This window comes from Apteryx rowi, unplaced genomic scaffold, assembly GCF_003343035.1.
Source record: "Apteryx rowi isolate R43461 unplaced genomic scaffold, aptRow1 scaffold_149, whole genome shotgun sequence".
Taxonomy (NCBI): domain Eukaryota; kingdom Metazoa; phylum Chordata; class Aves; order Apterygiformes; family Apterygidae; genus Apteryx; species Apteryx rowi.
In genome coordinates, this window is record NW_020447741.1 from 948,099 (window position 1) to 967,591 (window position 19,493).

General features: G+C 35.1%; 1 protein-coding gene across 7 annotated transcripts in view; it reads left to right on the plus strand.

The window, feature by feature from the left end:
* The window catches only part of MIB1 (mindbomb E3 ubiquitin protein ligase 1), an 86,276-nt gene that overhangs the window by 23,236 nt on the left and 43,547 nt on the right, over positions 1-19,493 (plus strand). For all 7 annotated transcript variants that reach the window (XR_003252304.1, XR_003252305.1, XR_003252306.1 and 4 more), the window contains exons 5-12: positions 121-187; positions 2,746-2,951; positions 4,581-4,763; positions 5,076-5,220; positions 6,384-6,517; positions 7,340-7,447; positions 11,637-11,834; positions 13,713-13,864. Coding sequence is in view for 4 of the 7 variants with exons in the window: in XM_026058603.1 (XP_025914388.1) it covers positions 121-187; positions 2,746-2,951; positions 4,581-4,763; positions 5,076-5,220; positions 6,384-6,517; positions 7,340-7,447; positions 11,637-11,834; positions 13,713-13,864 (1,193 nt within the window). In the remaining 3 variants the exon portion in view is untranslated. The remainder of the gene's footprint in view (positions 1-120; positions 188-2,745; positions 2,952-4,580; positions 4,764-5,075; positions 5,221-6,383; positions 6,518-7,339; positions 7,448-11,636; positions 11,835-13,712; positions 13,865-19,493) is intronic.

Here is a 19,493-nt window from a genome sequence, read left to right on the forward strand (position 1 = left end):
GTGTACATGTAGTTTTCAGCCTTTCTTAACTGAGTATATTTCAGTTCTAGTTTCACTGACCTCCCTTAACCTGGAGATTCAGCCAGTGAGGACTAAAGTTGTCTTACTCTCTCTCCCTAGTCTGACCTGAAATGTGTCCAAGATGCAAAAGGAGGCTCTTTCTACAGGGACCATTGTCCTGTGTTAGGTGAGTTGCAGATAAAGTAAATTTATTATTGTGTTAATTATGCTTAGTCTGGATTTCTGTTTCCTTTTTAAACATCCTTTAAAGGGACTGTTCTTTATAGGGCAATACAAATGGTAGCACTTCTGTCCATTGTGATGGTTTGTATCTTAATAATAAATTGTAACTCTTTTCTAAATGTGTTTGTTGTCAGTGTGCCAGGCAGACAGCAGGAGAGTTCTTAAGTATTGACTAAGTAATAACTTGTGTTTCACATGTACGTTGTGTACTATATTTCTTTTGAGCAGCCAAACATATCTGTGCATTCTGATAGGACTGTTAAAATATTCAGGCATACTCAATGAAGTACTGTGTACATGGCCATAAACAGAAAATATTTGAACATCTATCTTAATTTGTTATTTTATTGTAATACTAGTATATGTTATGAGACGTTGGCTGAGGTTTTCCATGTCAACTATTGCTCTAGCTTATGTCTACTGCCTAGCTAAGATAGTGGAGAACTATGCAGAGTTTATTACAAAAATGATTGCTGGCTGTTTTGGGTTTTGAGATATGGGCAAGTTTTGAGATATGGGCAAGTTGAGCTAAATAGATTGTTGGACACAAAGTTATTAATTATTAATGTATTTCCTTGGCAGAACACCTGATCATAAAACGGGACACTACAGAAAGTTTTGCTTTTCTTCTTGAGTTTCCTGTTATACTTAGATGAGTTAAAAATTAGCTGATGATGCTGCCTTTTCTAAAGTCATGGAAATTCTCTGTCAGTCTATTCTAATTTCTTGCATGTGTATTTTAACATTTTTTTTAAAACAAAACTTTTTTGTTTGTTTGTCTGTTTTGTTAACAACTTTTGACAGTGTAGATGAATAGATGAAAAAAGTAAAGGTCTGTCTTATTTAAAATAAAAAAAGAGGAAGAAAAAAAGTTGTCATCCAAGAAATCACATGGCTATGTACTGTCTAATAGATTAATTGTTTGGAAGTAAGAAGCTGAGATGGTCTGATTTTTGTATCTTGCTTCTATATTTAAAATTAATTTTGTCATTTGAGTCCGGCATGAATAAGAATATAAAAATAGTAAGTAATATGGTCTTACTGGTGCCTTATTACACAGGTAAATTTAGGTTCTTATGGCCTATATTTTTCAGGGCATGCTTGCATGTTGTTCATCTTAGCTATAACATCAACTGGGAAACTCCTTTTATGGGATTTGTTACACTAAACCCTAGTTAATTTTGGTTATCGCTTTAAGATTACAGGCCTGTGTTTGTAAGTGTAGCTTACTTTTAGGGTGATATTGTATTTGAATGCATTAAAAATATCCAGTAAAGATAGCTGGGAGACTATATTGTAAATTCTTCCCCTTCCGGTATATTAAGTTGCTCTGGGATGATGGCGAACTGTCTCAGAGGTTTTGCCTCATTCTTACCAAGTTATCCTGTATCTTCTCAGTCTCATTCTTTGGTAGAACATCTCTCCCTAATATTTGTCTTCTACAGATAGGTCACAGATATGTTCAGGCTGTGAGTTTACTTGTATAACTCTCATTCAAAACTAGAKAATTATTTTTGAAGCAGAGTGCAAATAATACTGTAGTAGGGGCCTGATTAAGACAGAATAACATATAATCAGGGCTCAATACTGGGAGTAATTTTCTTGAATATCTCGTTGGTGACCTTGATGATGAGAAAAATACAATCCCAGAAAATCTGCAGGTGATAGCAAAATGGCAGAGCAATGCGGTTGAAAGTAGAGCTTTCATTCAAAAGAACCTTGAGAAACTGAAGTGCCAGCTCAATCCGTGCAAGTCCTGGAATTGTCCCTCTCCAACTTACTATGGATGGCACCAGACACCAGCCTCTGGTTCTAGCAGTGAGTAAACTCACAAGTCTTCTCTCATCAGTTATCATAGCTTGATGTATGCTGTTTTCCTACAGCTGATGACTTTTTGCTATGACACATCTTTTGAAAGTAGACACTGTCCAGGGAGGTTTTCTGCACAAAAAAAATGCAAGTTTTTTTTTATTATTTATAGCCATCTCCCTACTTATAGGGTTAACGACTTTCATCATTGGTCATTTAGGAGCTGGTCTTTTGCCGATGCTTGCTTTTCCACATTCAGGGATTGACCCAATTCCAAAAAACTACCTTCAGTGGACATTCTGCATATCTTCGAGCTGCTGAATGGATAGATGGCACTGTATATATGAATCTCTTAAAACTATCAGAGCTTTTGTCTTTTTCTAGATGTCTAGTAGTGTGTGGTAGTTGCTACTATCCTAGTTAGAGGCCACTGTGGGGCCTGTCAGAGCTGTTTACCATATACCGCTTTCATTGCTACTCATCTAAAAAACTCAAAAGAAATACTAAATTCCATACCTAGGGTGCAGAATTCCTTTTTACCTGTTTACTCTCTTTGCTATTGGCCAGTGCAGTTTCAGAGAAATTGAGAGGTCTTGTCACTATTAGTTCTGTCTGAGAAATTAATTTCTGTTCTTTAGATGGTTTGGATTTTTACTGTGATCTTATGGGCATTTTCTCTCTATTCCATTTTAGGTGAGCAAAATGGTAACAGAAATCCTGGTGGGCTGCAAATTGGTGACCTTGTAAACATTGACCTTGATTTAGAAATCGTACAGTCTTTGCAGCATGGTCATGGAGGATGGACTGATGGCATGTTTGAAACCTTAACAACAACTGGAACAGTTTGTGGCATTGATGAGGATCATGACATAGTAGTACAGTATCCAAGTGGCAACAGGTTTGTTACTATTCACCATTCATTCTCACAAACTTTCTTCAACACTTATGATGACTTGGTGCCAGAAACTTTCTGTTCTTCTGTTTGGGTCTGTCAAAATTTCCTTGAGAATTTTTATATTCCTTCTGCAATGTGTAATGAGAACTTACCTATCATAGAAAACTTCTGTACTTTAAAGATGCCTTAGTGGGAAAAGAAAGTTTGCTGCTTGCACTTAGTGAAAATTTGAATTCTAAATGCTTGAATAAAGTTGTGGAATATCCAGTTTCCAAAAAATGACGTTTTAAACAGTGTTTTTCTTTGTAATTGCAATCTCATGGTTCCAAGGGGAATAGTAGCAGCAATGCATTGTGGATTTTCTGGAAAGTGGCTTAAGAGCGCTTTTCTTTTTGTGTTGGGGATCTCCTCTAATATGTGTATATATAGTCCTTGGCATGATGCATACCCAGTGTTTTGTTACTTAGACGAATGTTAGTTTGTGTAAATATGGACCAACAATGGGAAATGTTGGGAAGATGGTGCCGAAACTACACCCTGCAAGTGAGTTTAGGTTTGAAACTTGATGAGCTGCATCCATGCTAACGTGATTCAAACCCAGCTCTGCTGTGGATCTGAGCTGATATCCCCACATGGCTTTGTATCACCTTGCTCTCAAGAGCCATATTTGTCTTTAAAAAACAGTTGAATGAAATATGATTTCAATTGTATGCAAAGACTGACCTGTTCACTTTGTCCAGAAAGGATTAACATCACATTATTTATTCAGGCTTTCCCTCAGGGCGTTGCAATCTCTTGCTAACATTAATAAACAAAGTAATGCAAAATGAAGCTGTTTCTCATCTAACACAAACTGAAGGGATGCAAGTACATTTTGCTCTGACAGTCATGGCAGTAGGGCCAGAGGAGCTCATCTTTCTTGTGGTTTCCTCACTGACTTTGTCCTTTATAGAGATTGCTTGATCCTCCTCAGCTAGATCTGATGGTTGGATATAAGTCAGCCTCAGACCCAATGACACATAAAGAACAGACCTCCTTGTTATATATTAGAATAAACCTAACATAAAAACAGCTAAGTGCCTGTAAACCAGTAAAATCTATAGTACAAATGAGGATTGTTTGGTTAAAAATTTAGTTGTATCTAGGTCATGCATTTGATTGAAGAATCTTCTTATTATTGGATATTGCAGCTGACTTGGGAGGGGAGAAGGGGAAATCCTGTGTTCTTTCCATATAATTTCCTGACAGTGTAATCCTTTGTGAGGCACCCTGGGTCTTTCTCTTTCCAGCCAGAATGACTCTTCTCCTTCTGTCCCTGCAAAAATAAACTATATGGCTGCTTTCAGGGCTATTATCTTCTTGTAACTTCCCCTTAGGCTGTGAGGACAGGGCAGGAAGTTTCTTCTTTGCTTCAGAAATGTTCATCTCTGTGAAGATTGCCCTTGCAATTTTCAACTAATGACTCTCAAACAAGTTTATGGGCAAAAAGTGGTTAACAACAAATATGCCATAGTATCTAATCACAGAAGATTCTTAGGCATACAAGCAGAACCTTATCCAATAGATGATTTTTAAACGTGTTGCGTATTTAAAATATGCTTTAAATGACTTTTTTTTTTTTTTTTTTTTTTTTTGGACATTTAACCCAGCTGTTCTCACCAAAGCCAATGTTGTCCGAAGCGGAGATGCTGCTCAAGGTGCAGAAGGAGGTACCTCTCAATTTCAAGTGGGTGACCTTGTTCAAGTATGTTATGACTTGGAGCGGATCAAGCTTCTTCAGAGAGGTCATGGAGAGTGGGCTGAAGCAATGCTTCCTGTAAGTAGTTGTATATTTGGGTACACATAATAGTAAAACTTGCATAATATTTCTAAGTATGGCTGGTAATAATACCTGGAGGTTGTAGGAGTTAAGACGACACTTTTCTAAGTTGCAGGAAATGTATTTCACTAAACACAGTGTAATACTTGCTCAGATGTAGTAATCTGCTTAGGCTGATGAAATTTAGCTAAAAGTGTTAGTGACTACACTATGTAAAACTGACTTCATAAAATTAGTCACTTGTTATAACGTTCTGATTTCTAAATATTTAATTTTAGTATTATTTGCATTTGACTTTCTTCAATGCAGACTTTAGGTAAAGTTGGTCGGGTCCAGCAGATCTATTCAGACAGTGACTTAAAGGTAGAGGTTTGTGGGACATCTTGGACGTACAACCCAGCAGCTGTCTCAAAGGTGGCATCAGCAGGATCTGCTATAAGTAATGCATCTGGTGGTAAGTTTGAAGAATGATCAGTAGTAAATGTATGGCAAATATTTGCATCAATTTAAAAACTAATAACTGCTAGTATGCAGTTTGTATACAAGGATAATAGACTCGGGATCTGGCTGGTCCAATATTATGCTTAAATAAAAGAAAAAAAAAAACAACTTGCAGTAAGTATGTAGTATGTATACTTGATAGTGTGCAAAAGCTCCAAATGGAATTTGGGTTTCTGTTTGTCTACAGACTACAAATATGTCTTTGGAGGTCTGCTCTAAGGGCTTTAAAATTGAAAAGATTAAAAGAGATATTAGATCGGAGTAAGGATTAAGGCATGAAAAGAGTGTAGCAAACAGTTTGTTGGTTCCTTGTTTTAAAGATAGCGTTTGATAGCAAGCTCAGGTGAGGGTTTTATTGCAAACTGTTGTTCAGGTTAATATTTTTTGTTTAAAATTTTTGTCTTAATTTAATCAAACATTCTTTGGCTATTTACAATAGGATGATTTTTTTAAATCTATATAATCTCATTTCAGTTTTGTTGAACCTGCTCTAATTCATCTATTATGAGGCAGAAAGACTATCCAGTATTTATTTTATGGTTTATTGGCTATTTCATAGATTAGTTAAACCAGGAACACGCATTTTCTCTCTTTGGTCATAGCTAGGATCCCCCTGCCACCTGTATGTTAATGCCAAGAAATTTTCCTACATGATTTTTTAACTTTTTCATAGGGATTCTGTTTTTGAAGCAGACATACAGTGAGTTTTCTGCAAAAGAGACAAAATCACGGTGGCTGTAAAACTAGTTAGAAGGGTAATGTGACTTAGTGTTTCAAATCATGGAGGAGAGGATATACCCTAAGTTAACCTGCAAGAGTAAGAAATCTGAAATACCAATGTGTAAATTCTTCCCCGCACCCTTCTATGTTTTGTGGTAGACCACCTATTTGTGGTTAAATCTTTGTTTTGAAGTATTTGTTGTGGCAGTCTCGACTATTTCAAGGTCAGTGAGGTAAAGCACTTAGAACTGAATCATAACTTAAAGGTGCCATTTTATGGTGATTTGTTGGTTACTACATACATGTCTTTAGAAACATGACAGATTTAGCTGTTATTTTTCTGTTTTTGTGTGATTAGAATTGTAATCTTGATTGTCCTTTGTTTAATAATTACAGAGAGATTGTCCCAGCTGTTGAAGAAATTATTTGAAACCCAAGAATCTGGAGACCTCAATGAAGAATTGGTTAAAGCTGCTGCCAATGGGGATGTTGCTAAAGTGGAAGACCTGCTAAAGAGACCAGATGTGGATGTGAGTGTTCTGTTTTGGGGAGTTGTAATACTAAAGGGACTGAAGCTGTCGTAGAATCCCCTTGCAGTCAACAGTGTGTATGCTTCACTGAACTGCTGAACTAACACAGCTGGTTCCAGTATCTCTTCTTCCATTTCTTGTCCTATGAAACACAGTGTGGGATGTCTGAAAATACTGCTTTACACCCATTTTCACTGGACAAATTTTGTATGCTGTTATGTGACAGGAATTAAAATTCCTACCAGTTTATCCCTGCCAGATTTGGGGCAGAGAACACCCACAGTTAGTGAGGGGTCTTCAACTTCTTTTGTTTTGAGGGGATATGAGGAAGGAGGGTAGTCTTTTTGCTTGCTTGTTTTGTTTCATTTTAACTAGTGTAGTAGATCCTTCTAATCTGTTCTTTGTCATATTTCTTTTACAAATTGTCTGATCACTTAAGAGTGAGAAGTCTAAACGAGATGTTTAATTCTAGGATTTGATTCAGGGAATGTGTTTTAAAATCACAATCAAATGTTTTTCTCATTACTGCAGCAGTAATTCTTGCAGGTAAGAGATTGAACTCTGATGGTTCTGAGGTTTAATTTATAGCTCAAAATTCTACAATTGTTTTGCTTCTTTCCTTCAATCTAGCTAATGGTGTAGAAATGAAATAGAGCAGACCTAATAGATCATCTGTCTGTTTGTGGCAGAAAGGCAACTGTGTAAAAATTGTTCATTTCATACTTTCATAGGTGTGCTGCTGGTTTGTGTTTTCTAATACACTTAAATAAATATGTATATATATTTGTTGCAAATTATCTCAAAATATTTATATACTTCCAGGTGAATGGACAATGTGCTGGACACACAGCTATGCAAGCAGCTAGTCAGAACGGCCATGTTGACATCTTGAAGTTGCTTCTGAAACAGAACGTGGATGTAGAAGCAGAGGTAACTTAAATGTCTAAAAATACTCTTTGTCCCCTTAAGTTCTAAGCTTTCCTACATGTAGGAATAATAGTTCTATTGGAGTTCCTTTCCAGCACTAATTGGTAAATTCTTCCCTTTTTTAGGTAGTTTTTCATGTCTCTGTGTAGCATACAAGTATATTGCTAACACTTGGAAATACAAAGTGTTACAGGTGGCAATGCAGAACTGCCTTTGCTTTTCTGGTGGGTAACTAAATATTAAACAAATTATAATCAGGATTGTAGAAACTAATGTATTTTAAATGGCATATAAGCAGGCCACAAAGAAAAGAATAGGTTACTATCTTTTTATAACAAATTACCTTTCTCAGAAATAGGATCTTTCAAAGTGTCATATGTGTTTAGTACAAGAGATGTACGCTTACACTATATTTAAAAACTTGTGTTTGATAGATACGTTGTTGTTTTGTGGGGGATGAACTGAGAGGTGGTATTTTGGTTTTGGTTTTCTTGTGGCTATGAATTCTACGGTGAGCAGAATTCTGATAAACAGGATGTTGTTTCTGTGTCTGCAGCTGATTTCTTGTGTATGTGTGTCCTTTTTCTTGCTTTTTGTTACCTGTTAAGAAATGAAAGAACTGTATTTCATGCTGTCGATGATCAGTATTTGTAAGGCACTGAAGTAATCTAAAAAAGGTATCTAGTTATATTTCCTTGTTGCTGCAGCCCATTCCTTATTAATTGTATCATCATCTCCCTTGTGTAAGAAGGCAAAACAGATCTTAAATTGGTTTAAATTTCACTTGAAGGTTAAATTAGGCCCTTTAGGGAGAAAAAGTCTTTTCCATTTAGGAAGCAATTCATTGCACAGTTTACAGTGCAAATTATCGAAAACTGATTAAATATTCTCTGTTAACTCCTGAGAATTGCACAGAACTTATTTTGGCTTTTTTCTATTAGTTGAATAATAAGCTTCAACTGCATTTATTCTAATAAATAAGTGCATAAATAAGTATTAGAATGATTGTTCATGAGAAAATTACAGTTAACTATCTAACAGAATACTCAACAGTTGCATTTTGAATTTATTTTGTCTCATTTATACAAAAAGCACTGATATTGCAGATTTTGCTCATTTTGTGAAGCACAAGAAGGATCTGTCAGGTTTCTCTTATTCAGAATATAAATGAAGGCTTAATAGAATGCTTTAAAGTTTGTAGTGTGCTCAGTCGTTTGAATACAGAAAAAATATACTTGAACTTTTAGTTTTATATTATATTTAATATACAGATGAGTCATAACATGCTAATACATTAATGGAGTGATGACAGAATCCTTGGAGCTAGAATTACTTTTACATTCACAAATACATTATTTACATAAAACAAATAGTTTATAAAGATTTTTTTACAGAATGGTAAAAGTGGCTTAGATTTTATGCAGTGCATACTTGCTGTGGTCTGATTTCTGTGAAGTAACTTCATTTTAGAAATAGTATTTTCACTGCACTACATACCATACACTGTTAAAAACTACACTAAGCTGCTTTTTGTCTGTATTGTGAGATCCAAGCTGCAGTAAAGTAATTCACTGCTGCTTTCTCTGCTAGTATAAGAAGGGAGTTAGAGGTGTTAGAGGGAAGTCAATGTGCTACTTGTACAGCTTCAGAATAATATAACTGATGATTAGCTAATAGAACTGTAAGTGTTTCCATTATCTCAGGTTTTGGTAGTATCATAATACTAGCATTAAAAAAAAGAATACTTGCAAGGATTTTATTTGAATTCTCAAACCTTTTTCATGTAACCTTGAGCTGCTTAAATAATGGTGATATTTGTACTTAGTTACATGATAAAAGATTTAGGCGTTAGAAGATGTCAGTTGTCTATAAAATAGTGATGTGGAGATGCTGCAGAGCTGTCCCAGTAAGCAGGGAGCAAAAATTTAGTCAGTCTGTTACTTCATCGTTGCAGTCTGTGGCATGCAAGGAATGGATAAAAATCCTTGGTTTACGTACTTTAAAGCTAGCTTGCATATATTTACACTTATAGTCCCCTGCTGCAGAGTATTTGTATTCACTGTGATATTTTCTGTGGATGCCCACATCGTGTTACCTGCTTTATGCTGATGTCTCCGGAAATTTAATGTTGAGTGCTGGTGACCTCTGTTTAGTCAGAAAACATTTTGTTACTGACAGAGCTCAAAGAGCCTATGTAGGTATTACATAGTAACGATAAGTAGCCTTTTAGTCTTCTCAGAAATTAGTGAGTATCAGTTACTCTATATTGACACTACTGACAATATTATATTTTTGATCTGTAGAGAAATATATAGTGTTTTAATACTTAGATATAAGTCTTAGGATGAATGTTTAATTAGCTGTTAGCTTTCTCCTAGGTATATTAATATGCTGTTGTGAAAGAACTGTACAGTGGGATTTATTTCCTGAGAAACCTGTTTAGATGCTAGCAAGAAATAATGCATGCGCTTTCTTGGATCTCTGCTCATTAAAGCAGATACAGGAGTTTTTATGCATTGAGTTTTCATAAATTTGGTGTTTTGTGTCTCAAAAATTGCAATATGTTAAGATATGTAAAGTATTACTAAGTATGTAAAGTATTACTAAGATATGTAAAAATATTAATTATGGGTTTCATCAGTATCTCAGTGTACTTTGCAGACTATAAATATGAATAGACAAAAATTATCACTTACCTGTGAAATGAAATGCTTTCTAGAAATAAATGCTATAGCATTTTAACAGTACTGTCATGCTGTTCTTAAGTGTCACCCAGTAGTGTTCAGTATAACTAGCAGAGAAATACAGGGAGAAGTTCCCATTTCTGATCCTTTCCCCTTCTGAATAGACATGCTTTGGCGTCTTCTGACTGTTTGCTTGTTTTAGCAAGATTCCTTCCCAGGTTTATCTATCTTGAAAGGTAATTCAGTAGCATGAGCTGATATGCAAGGCACAAGTGTAAATATCTTGTTATCAGAAGTTATTGAGGTTGCTGTTTACTGCCGTGACAGTCTTTATTAAAGAGATTCATATTTCCTAAAAGACAGATTTGATAATTAGCAGATGTCATCTTGTATATTTTTTAGATACTGTAAATAGTCTCATTGTTATTTTTCTGTGCAAATAGAATTTTTCCTGAGAACTGTTCATTCTTGCATTGATATAAAAGCATATTAGAAATGTGTATTATGTACAATTAAAATAACCTCAGGAAAAAAACATTGCTGAAAGGGAAGAAAATTGTGAGAAATTAAACTTCTCCAAGAGAGATTCTATTGACTTCCAGTGCACCCTTGATCAGTCATGGCTTTATCTTGCTTACCATTTTTAGTATTTTTCTATTGTCAAAATTAAATCTTACAAACACCTAGTGGCTTTCCACTGTGCACATAAATTTGATTAGAATACCAGCTTATGCAAGCTATTACAGCAATGAAATCTGTTATATACCTTCCATTTTGCTTTTCACTTTTATATGCTGTCATTAATATATATATATTTGATTAATATTTAAATATATTTCATGTAGTACAGTCCACTTGTGGATGTTAGAATAACTTTAATTGACTTTTGAAACTTAATTCTCTGTTTGGATAGAACTGAAACAGACAATGTAATCAGGGCATTAATGCTGTGAATTATCATAGAATCAGAACCTCTCTTTAATTTTGGAGTCGCAATCCTAGATTTTCCTTGGAAAACGTTTATTAGCTAAACACTAAGACACAAACACACAATAAACCTTAATAAAAATTAGCGTAGTTATATAAGCAAAACACTTCTGTTGTCTTATACTGTGATTTGGAATCTGTAACTTTTTTGGTGGTGTTAGGGTTTTTTAGGCAGTGGTTATTTTTAATAGAAACCAAAATGAATCCATCCAAATTCCTGATGAAGGCAATCACACACAGATTCAAAGCAAAAATAACATGACATAAAATATCAGTATCATAGAATATATATGTTTGTAGTGGCTGAACAGAATATGTATGTTTGTTGTTTTCAGCTACAAACAGGCTTTTCATTTTCTGTTGCTGTGGTTCAATCATTTCTTTTATTAGCTCAGTATTTGAGTGGTCTAATTTCTTCAAATGGAAAGAAAAAATGTACCATGCTTCAGTTTAAATTAATCTGTGTTTAAATGTAAAGGAAATGTGGAATATGCTGGGTCAAATTAATGTTTCTATTTTAGGACAAAGATGGAGACAGGGCAGTTCATCATGCAGCTTTCGGTGATGAGGGTGCTGTGATAGAGGTTTTGCACCGAGGTAGTGCAGATCTAAACGCTCGCAACAAACGCAGGCAGACTCCACTTCACATTGCTGTCAACAAAGGTCATCTGCAAGTTGTGAAGACTTTACTGGACTTCGGCTGCCATCCTAGTCTCCAGGTAAAGTAAATGTTGATATAGATTTACTTTTTAGCTCTTGAATGATATGATTTGCTGTATGTGGATGCTCTATATAGGTGACAGAAGACTTACAAAAAAATAGGATTAAAGGAATAGACCTTGTGAGGTTATCTGTCCCAGCATTTGCCCCAAAATGTGATCAGTAAAAAAAAAAAAATGCTGTTATGTTGATTTGTTTACTTGACAGCTAGATAGGCACCTGATGTATTCTAGCCAATTGATACTGATGTTTTCACAGACTGTATTTATCTGTGATTGTTAACTTTCCCTCCAGATTGATTCATCCTATATCCAATATGCAGCTGTTTGTTCCTCCTGCAAACTGCAGCTTTTGGAGTCTTTGCACCTTTTTGGCTGATGATATTGTAGAATGTTCTGTTAAAGGAAACTTTCTTTTCCGATTTGACCTATTATTGACAGAACTATCTAGCCAGATTCTCTTTCAAATATATAGGCTTTTATCTAAAAAGTCCACAGGTCTAGGGCCTCAGGTACTGTAGCTGCACAGGAACAGTTTTATCTGTAATGAATGTGGCAGAAGCTGTGACATGTGAGTGTGACCTCCTAGTAGAGGGGAGGTTGGGAAGTTAGAGGAGAAACCCTCTATCAAATAAGTAAGCATCCACATTCTGTGCAAGCTGAATGCAGCCTCGTGCAGTGCACAAGAAAAATCCGAATGGGACAGTTTGGAGAGGTTTGCACAAAAAAGAAAAAGCTCTAATGTCCTGGGCAAATCAAGATATACTGCAATAACACATTTGCCCCCTTGTTTCACCATAATTTAAAATTCAGTAATTTTTTAAAGCTGTATATCCACATAACACAAGATGAGCAAACTTTCTAAAAATTAGTGAGTAAAAGGATTCTTCACTTATCTATTTCCACCTGGCTTTATACATACTGTCTTGATTTTACTGAGGTTGAGCCTTCAGACATATAACATCCATACAGACCCTGCTTAGTGTGTGTTAAAGATTACATCTGATAATGATTTTGATGTATCAAGTCCAATAAAGAGCATCTGGGTGTATCATACAATGATGTATGCTATATGGGTAGCCAGACTGGATATTTCTGACTTTAAATGACAGCAGTCTGTTTGGTTTGAAATGTTCAGTAGAACGGTGCTATGAAACTTTGCCTGGAAAATATAATTATCTTTGAAAATAATAAACTTTCAGATCCTGCATTCATGCTGAGGAAGTTTGATGTGCAAATCAGACTAGATGATTGATGGATAAGAGCACAGGCGATGTGTCAGATTGAAATGTGGCTGGAGTTTATCTGGCCAGCACTCTACTTCTCAAGCAAATTCATTATGTGAACAAAAACATGTGCTGGTCTAAAAGCAGTAAATTCAGGAAATACAGTCAATTAAACTGCATAAAAACTGCAGAATTTAATTTTGGCAGGCTTGTTCAAACTGTTTCCATTTTTGGGCACTTTTTGTTTGACAGTTTGTGATTCTCACTGTAAAGATTGTAAAGATTCCTTTTTCATATTATAGTATATTGCTAAAATGTTCAGTTCCTGAGTTTCTCAGTCTCCAGTTGAGTCAATGGCAGTGACAAAAGTCTTCTTGACTTACACAGTGTCAGAAGTTTACAGGAAGCATAAACCTAGAGAATTTGCTTATATAGCAGCAAATAAACTTAAATAGATGTGTTCTCTACTGTTAGTCATAGAGCATTGCTTTTCAGCCCAAACATTTGGGTCTTTGGATAAGTAACGTACACATTGCTTCTAGGAATAAAAAGTATTTTTCCCTCTGAGCATCTTCCTCCCCCCTCCCCCCCCCTTTTTTTTTTTTAACATGGATGCATGTAAAAATTGATGCAAGCTATTTCCGGGTTTTAGGATTCTGAAGGTGACACTCCACTCCATGATGCAATAAGTAAAAAGCGTGATGACATCCTTGCTGTATTGTTAGAAGCTGGAGCCGATGTTACTATCACCAACAATAATGGGTTTAACGCTCTTCACCATGCTGCGCTAAGAGGAAACCCTAGGTAAGATTTGTCTTTTAAGATTATTTTGTCATTAAAAGGAGAAAAAAAATAAAAGGGTAGAATTATGGTATTCTTTGAAAAGATCCTTAAACTTACATATAGTTTCATTTCTTGAATTTTGATGTTGCTTAGACATGCATTATTAGCATGGCTAATAGTTGGGTAGCCATGTTCAGATGAAACTAGTCTGGTTAGTTTAATACTGTATTTAGGTGTCTGCATATTCCTGGGAAATTCCACATAGTAGGTGTAAAGTAAAATTTTGCAAATAAATGTTTTGCCAAGTAAGAAGTTGCTGAGCAAGATCTTGAGATAGGATTTGTAAAAATGTTTCAACTCTTCTTGAATATTGGAATTGGAAAAGGCTTTGAGTTTTTAGAAGTACTTGTTGGTGAATAATTATTAAAGATACCATGCAGCTATAAAGTAAACATAGGGTTGTCATGTTAAATTGCATGTGACAGTGTAAGAAACATTTAATTTTGTTTCCTCAAGAGCATGTGTAGAAGGAGTTTCTTATTTCAAGTTTTACATAACAGCTCATTACAAAAATACTAATTTTGAGGCATAATTTGTTTTGTGCTGATAGCACAGTATACATCTACATTTCATCTTCAGTTAAGTGCTTTCAAAATATGTGTTGCAGAGCTAGAATGGCATAGAAAAATTTAGCTGCATTGCTGATTATCACTTTCTGGATAAATGTTCTTTGGAGCTGTCATTCTAACAAGACTTTAGTATTATGTTTTCAGATGGTGGAGAATTCAGAATTTAATTTGCATGAAATATGTGTGTTTTGCTTTTCTAGTATAAAATTCTACTTTTCAGTTGAGTGCAGTTAGACAAATAAGGGTGTATATTAATGTATGAGAATAAAATCTGGGTTAGCATCTTAAAACATAACTATCAAGACAGTTAAAAATAACTATTCATGTGTGTTGAATGGAATTACATTTCAACATAGTAAAAGTAGTGGCTGGAAGTGACAATAGGAACAATAAATGTGTCTTGTTTTCTACAGTGTTTGTAATAGGCCTATAAGTGAAGACAATGTCCTTTGGCATTCTTTCAAGGCTGATTTGATAGTTTATTCATATAATCTGTAATCTTTCATATTCTCATAACAGCAGTAGCCAGGAGTACTATTTTCTGTCTCCAGTTTGCTAGATTGGGTATTTTTTGTTAGTTTTTTTTTGTTGTGCATTGCTTTTCTTAGGTTCTTGTGACAGTTATGGTCTGTGTTATCATGACATCAATATGAGATGCAGGGGAAGTGCATGAAAAAAACCTCTTTATAGGATCACTGAAGACTTTTCTGTGGGTGAACACTTTATGGACTACAGGCTTTTTTCTTGATGGAGGGATCCAAACTGTGGTTCAAACTGAGTCAATTTGACAGTTGTCGGCTATCAAATGTGATGCATACTACAGTTTTTTTTCCTGGAATTCTTTCTTCTTTACATAAGTTTATACTGGAAAAATAGGAAAATATTCCCAGTATTAGTGTTTCGAACCCTGTATAGGTTGTCCCATACATCTGTCTTCAGTAGCATCTAAGCCTGTTACCTGAGTCTGTCTGATACCTTTTTTTTTTGGCTGCAACTATGTCTGCCCACTTATAAAACATGGAAAAAGAGAGAATCTTTTCTTCATCTTAGGATAAATAGTTGTATTTGTTCATAGAGTTAGATATTTTACACATCAGCTTGGGAAGAAATGAATGAAAATAAAAATGAAAAGTTCTTAAAAAGTCCCCCCCCTCCCCTGCCCACTTCCCTCATGCAGAGCACTATAATCATTTGTTTCCTATGGAAGGTATATTTTGCTTTATTTCAGACTGCCACTGGTGGTCAGTTACTTTATTGTTCTGTTGATTTTATTGTTCTACCACTGGCCTCTTTCTGAATTAAACTGAAGTTTTTAGATTTGCCACTTCGTCTTTCTACATCTGCTATGGTACAACAAATGCTACTAATCTGTTAAATGCATGGAACAAAAATTATATAAAACACTGTTAAAAATAACTCTGAAAACTTTAGCTTATAGCTGGTATGGGTCACAAGCAGAGTGTAATATATTCAGCTGGAAAGCTTACCTAAGCAACTATCTTTTTGTTAGTTGAAGTTTCTTTGTGGCTTCAAGCTGTGGTGTCTGATATACACTGCACTAAATCGGCTGCAAGATCATGTATAAAAAATATATGAATAATATATAAAATTAATATATATAAATACATATGAGTAAAATTGAGAAAGTCCACATCTGGAAAAGGACTCCTCCTCTTAATTACTGAGAATAAGTGTGTTTGCTAAGCGCTTGGATACCACAATAGCGTGAACTAGATTTCTATAGAATTTTTTACAGTTGATATCAAATGGCTATTCAAAATTGATTTTATTTTTAGGGGATGACCTATACTCTGCTTCTTACTGAGTTCTGACCTTTACTAACAGTAGGAAGATAGGCCTCGAAGGAGGAAGAAAAACAAACATACAAACAACCCCCCCTCCAAATTGTACTGAAGAGAGCACTTAAAACTTTTTCTTTTTTCATATTAAAATAAATATAATCTAACTTTTAAACTCTTGGATATCACAGGTAAATATTAGAAGAAAGATAGCAAATTACTTTAAGTAGCTTTTTTTTTTTTTTCCCCCTTTGCATTTGATGTTCCATACCAGTTTGGTAATGTCTTCCAGAAGTAGAGGTATAGTGTGTTTTGGGGAACATCTTATTAGTGTACTATTCCCTCCTTTCAATAACTTGCCTCTGTTTAAACCTTTTGAATTGATATGGAAGCAGAGCTTTTGTTTTTTATGCTAGTGTAATGTCTAATCTACAGTGGAGCTTACTCAGTTTATGCTGTAGGTAGGCTTCAATTTGTGCATGGGACAGAGCTAAAAAGAAACAAATTTGTAATGAAATGAGGGAAGTTACAATTTTACTTAATAGGTGGTTTCTTGTTAATGATTTTTAGCTGAGTCAGTCATATTACTTAAAAGTGCATTTGTTTGGGATGTTTTCAAAGTAGTATGAACCTCAAAGCCTGGCAAACTTTGCCCCTTCTGCATTAATGAGACTTTTCAGACAAACGAGAGTAGAATTTGAGGGTATTGTGCAGATTGGTCATATATTCCCACATTACCAAATTTTGGTTAAGTTTAATTTACTGATACCTGTGACTTCAGATTTTTGAGCTGAAGACATGACTGTGAAGTGTAGGCGTATTTTATATCTGTTGCCACAATTAGCTTTAGATTTGCGTTGTATCTTGTGAACAGAACTTTATTCACACTGCAGTTAGCATCTTAAATATATGCTATGTTTAGAGCTGGCCTTACTTTCAAAATCTGTACCAGCAGTTCTTCAGAGTAATAAATTCTTAGACTTTAAATCAAAAAATGAAAATATTGCGGTGAGATGTGGGTTTCAGACGTGTTCATAAGCTAGCAAATAGGAGACTGTGTTTTAAAAGGGAATTGTAATTTCCTGTGGTTGTCATGTTATTTAGTAGCTCTGTCTTCGTTAGGTCTGTGGGTGCTTTGAACTGGTCGGCAGTGGAATTTTTATCTGTAGCAACCTTTTTGAGTGATGGGCTTTCTCACAGGTACTTAGTATTAATGAGAATACCAGGACTTTAGGCTTTGCAGACATGGGAGTCCTCAAAAAGACAAGCTGTGAGATAAGGGAAGAGTTGTAAAAATTATTTTCTAAAACAGTGAAAGTGATCTGTGCCTTCATGTTTGTACTTTAGGCAGTAAATACAGCTTGAAGCTTGGCTGAAGCTGCGTGTAAAAAAGCATGATTCTAAAACTTCATTAAAATACTATATTCAGAAAATGCCTTAAAAGAAGGCTTTTCTTCAAATTGAATTGGAGAAGGAATATAATCTCCATGAGCAAACCTATAATTAGATAATGAATTAGCCTGTAACAAACCTATTATCTTTAAGAGTAAATAATATGCCCAGCATGTAGATGACAAATACAGTTTCTGTCCTGTGGTGTTTCCTCCCTTGTGCAATATATTAAAAAATAATAATAATAAAATAGAGAAGGGGAGAAAAAGTAGAGAGGTGCCCATAAATTAGACCTGCCCAATGGGAAAGTACACTGCAAATACTGTTTGTGTTTCTTTTAAGTCAATGTTTGGTTTTTTTTGTCAGTTGGTATTTCTGTTATAAAGGGTAACAGACTTGAGGGAAAAGAACAGGAGACAATAAATCACTGGAAAATGTGTTTATTTGAATGTTTGCCTATCTTCTCATAAGTGTTATGAGATCAGTTTTTACTGAATAAAGACAGAATATTAAACACCAGTAGCTGTTTATTTAGAAATACAACCTTGAAATTTTGGAGCACAGAACTTACTACGCCTTTTGTTACCTTCTGTCTTCGACTGGCTAGAGTAATTTAACTCAACTGCAAAGAGCTCTTGACAGCTCTTAACAGACTTCATGTCCAGTACTGAAAATCTGAGCAGTCTTGTAGTGATCAATGCATAGCTACAGCTGGTTGAAGGGGACCAAATCCATTGAAGAGGTGATTTGGTTCCATTTTACCAGCTTTAGCAAAGCATTGGAGTGCAGGAAGATTATAATTCAACAAAACACTTAAGTTTCTTTACCGTGTACAAACCATTTACAAAGAACCCGTGACTTTCTTCTGATCAGAGTTACACATTTTGTTTCTAGCGAGTGCACATTTAACTTGTTTCATTAATTTGGAGATGGCAAAATGGAAAGCTGTATATCAGACCCACTTGTACAGTGTACCAGGGTGTTCTTGCGTGGGGCATTTCCTTGAGGCTCTTTGGCTGAGTCTCGAATCAAGTTACAGTTTTAACTTTTTTCTGTCTGCAGTAACAAAGTTCTAGAATAGTGACAAGTTCTACTAATATAAAGTTTCTTTACCTCTTTAATACAAACTTTACTGGAAAGAAGGATTTTATTCCCTTCCCCCTGCTCTGCCTGCCTGCCTGCCTCCCATTTTTTTTGGCAGGTTACCTTGTGCAGCTGCTTTAACGCTGTAGTTGGTTAGCACAAGCATAAATGTCAAGTGCTTTCAATTCCCTCCCTATATCTCTGGTTAGCATTAACTTTTTAGGAATGATTATGTAACACAGCAGGAGAGGTTGCTTGCTTTTTTTTTTTTTCTTGGTGGTATATGTAAAAACATCAATGCAAGATAAATCTTTTTTTTTTTTTTGAGAGAGAGAGAGAGAGAGAGAGAGGGTTGTGTCCAATTCCTTTTAAGTTAAGGCTTCTTAATACATTTGCTTTGCTTATAATCACGTTTACATAGTTTTTTGGGTTTTTTTAAGATATATATATTTTGCAAGATGAATTCTTGTTGAGCCTTGAGTGTGGTGGGAAAGAGGTGACAACATTTGATCAAGCCGTTTACTGATAACGAATGTGTCAAGTATAGTCTGCATCTGTTTGTTGTGTAGTCTGATGCTGGTGAGAAGATTTATGTAAATATATTCCCAACACCATGTATCCTAATAGAAACATAGCAGGTGTGTCACTTGGACTTGAGCATTAAAGATGGCTATAAAATTAGTTTCTATTTTTACCAGTTATACAGGAACTGTTTTACAGATACAGCTGCTCAAGTGTGCTTTTGGA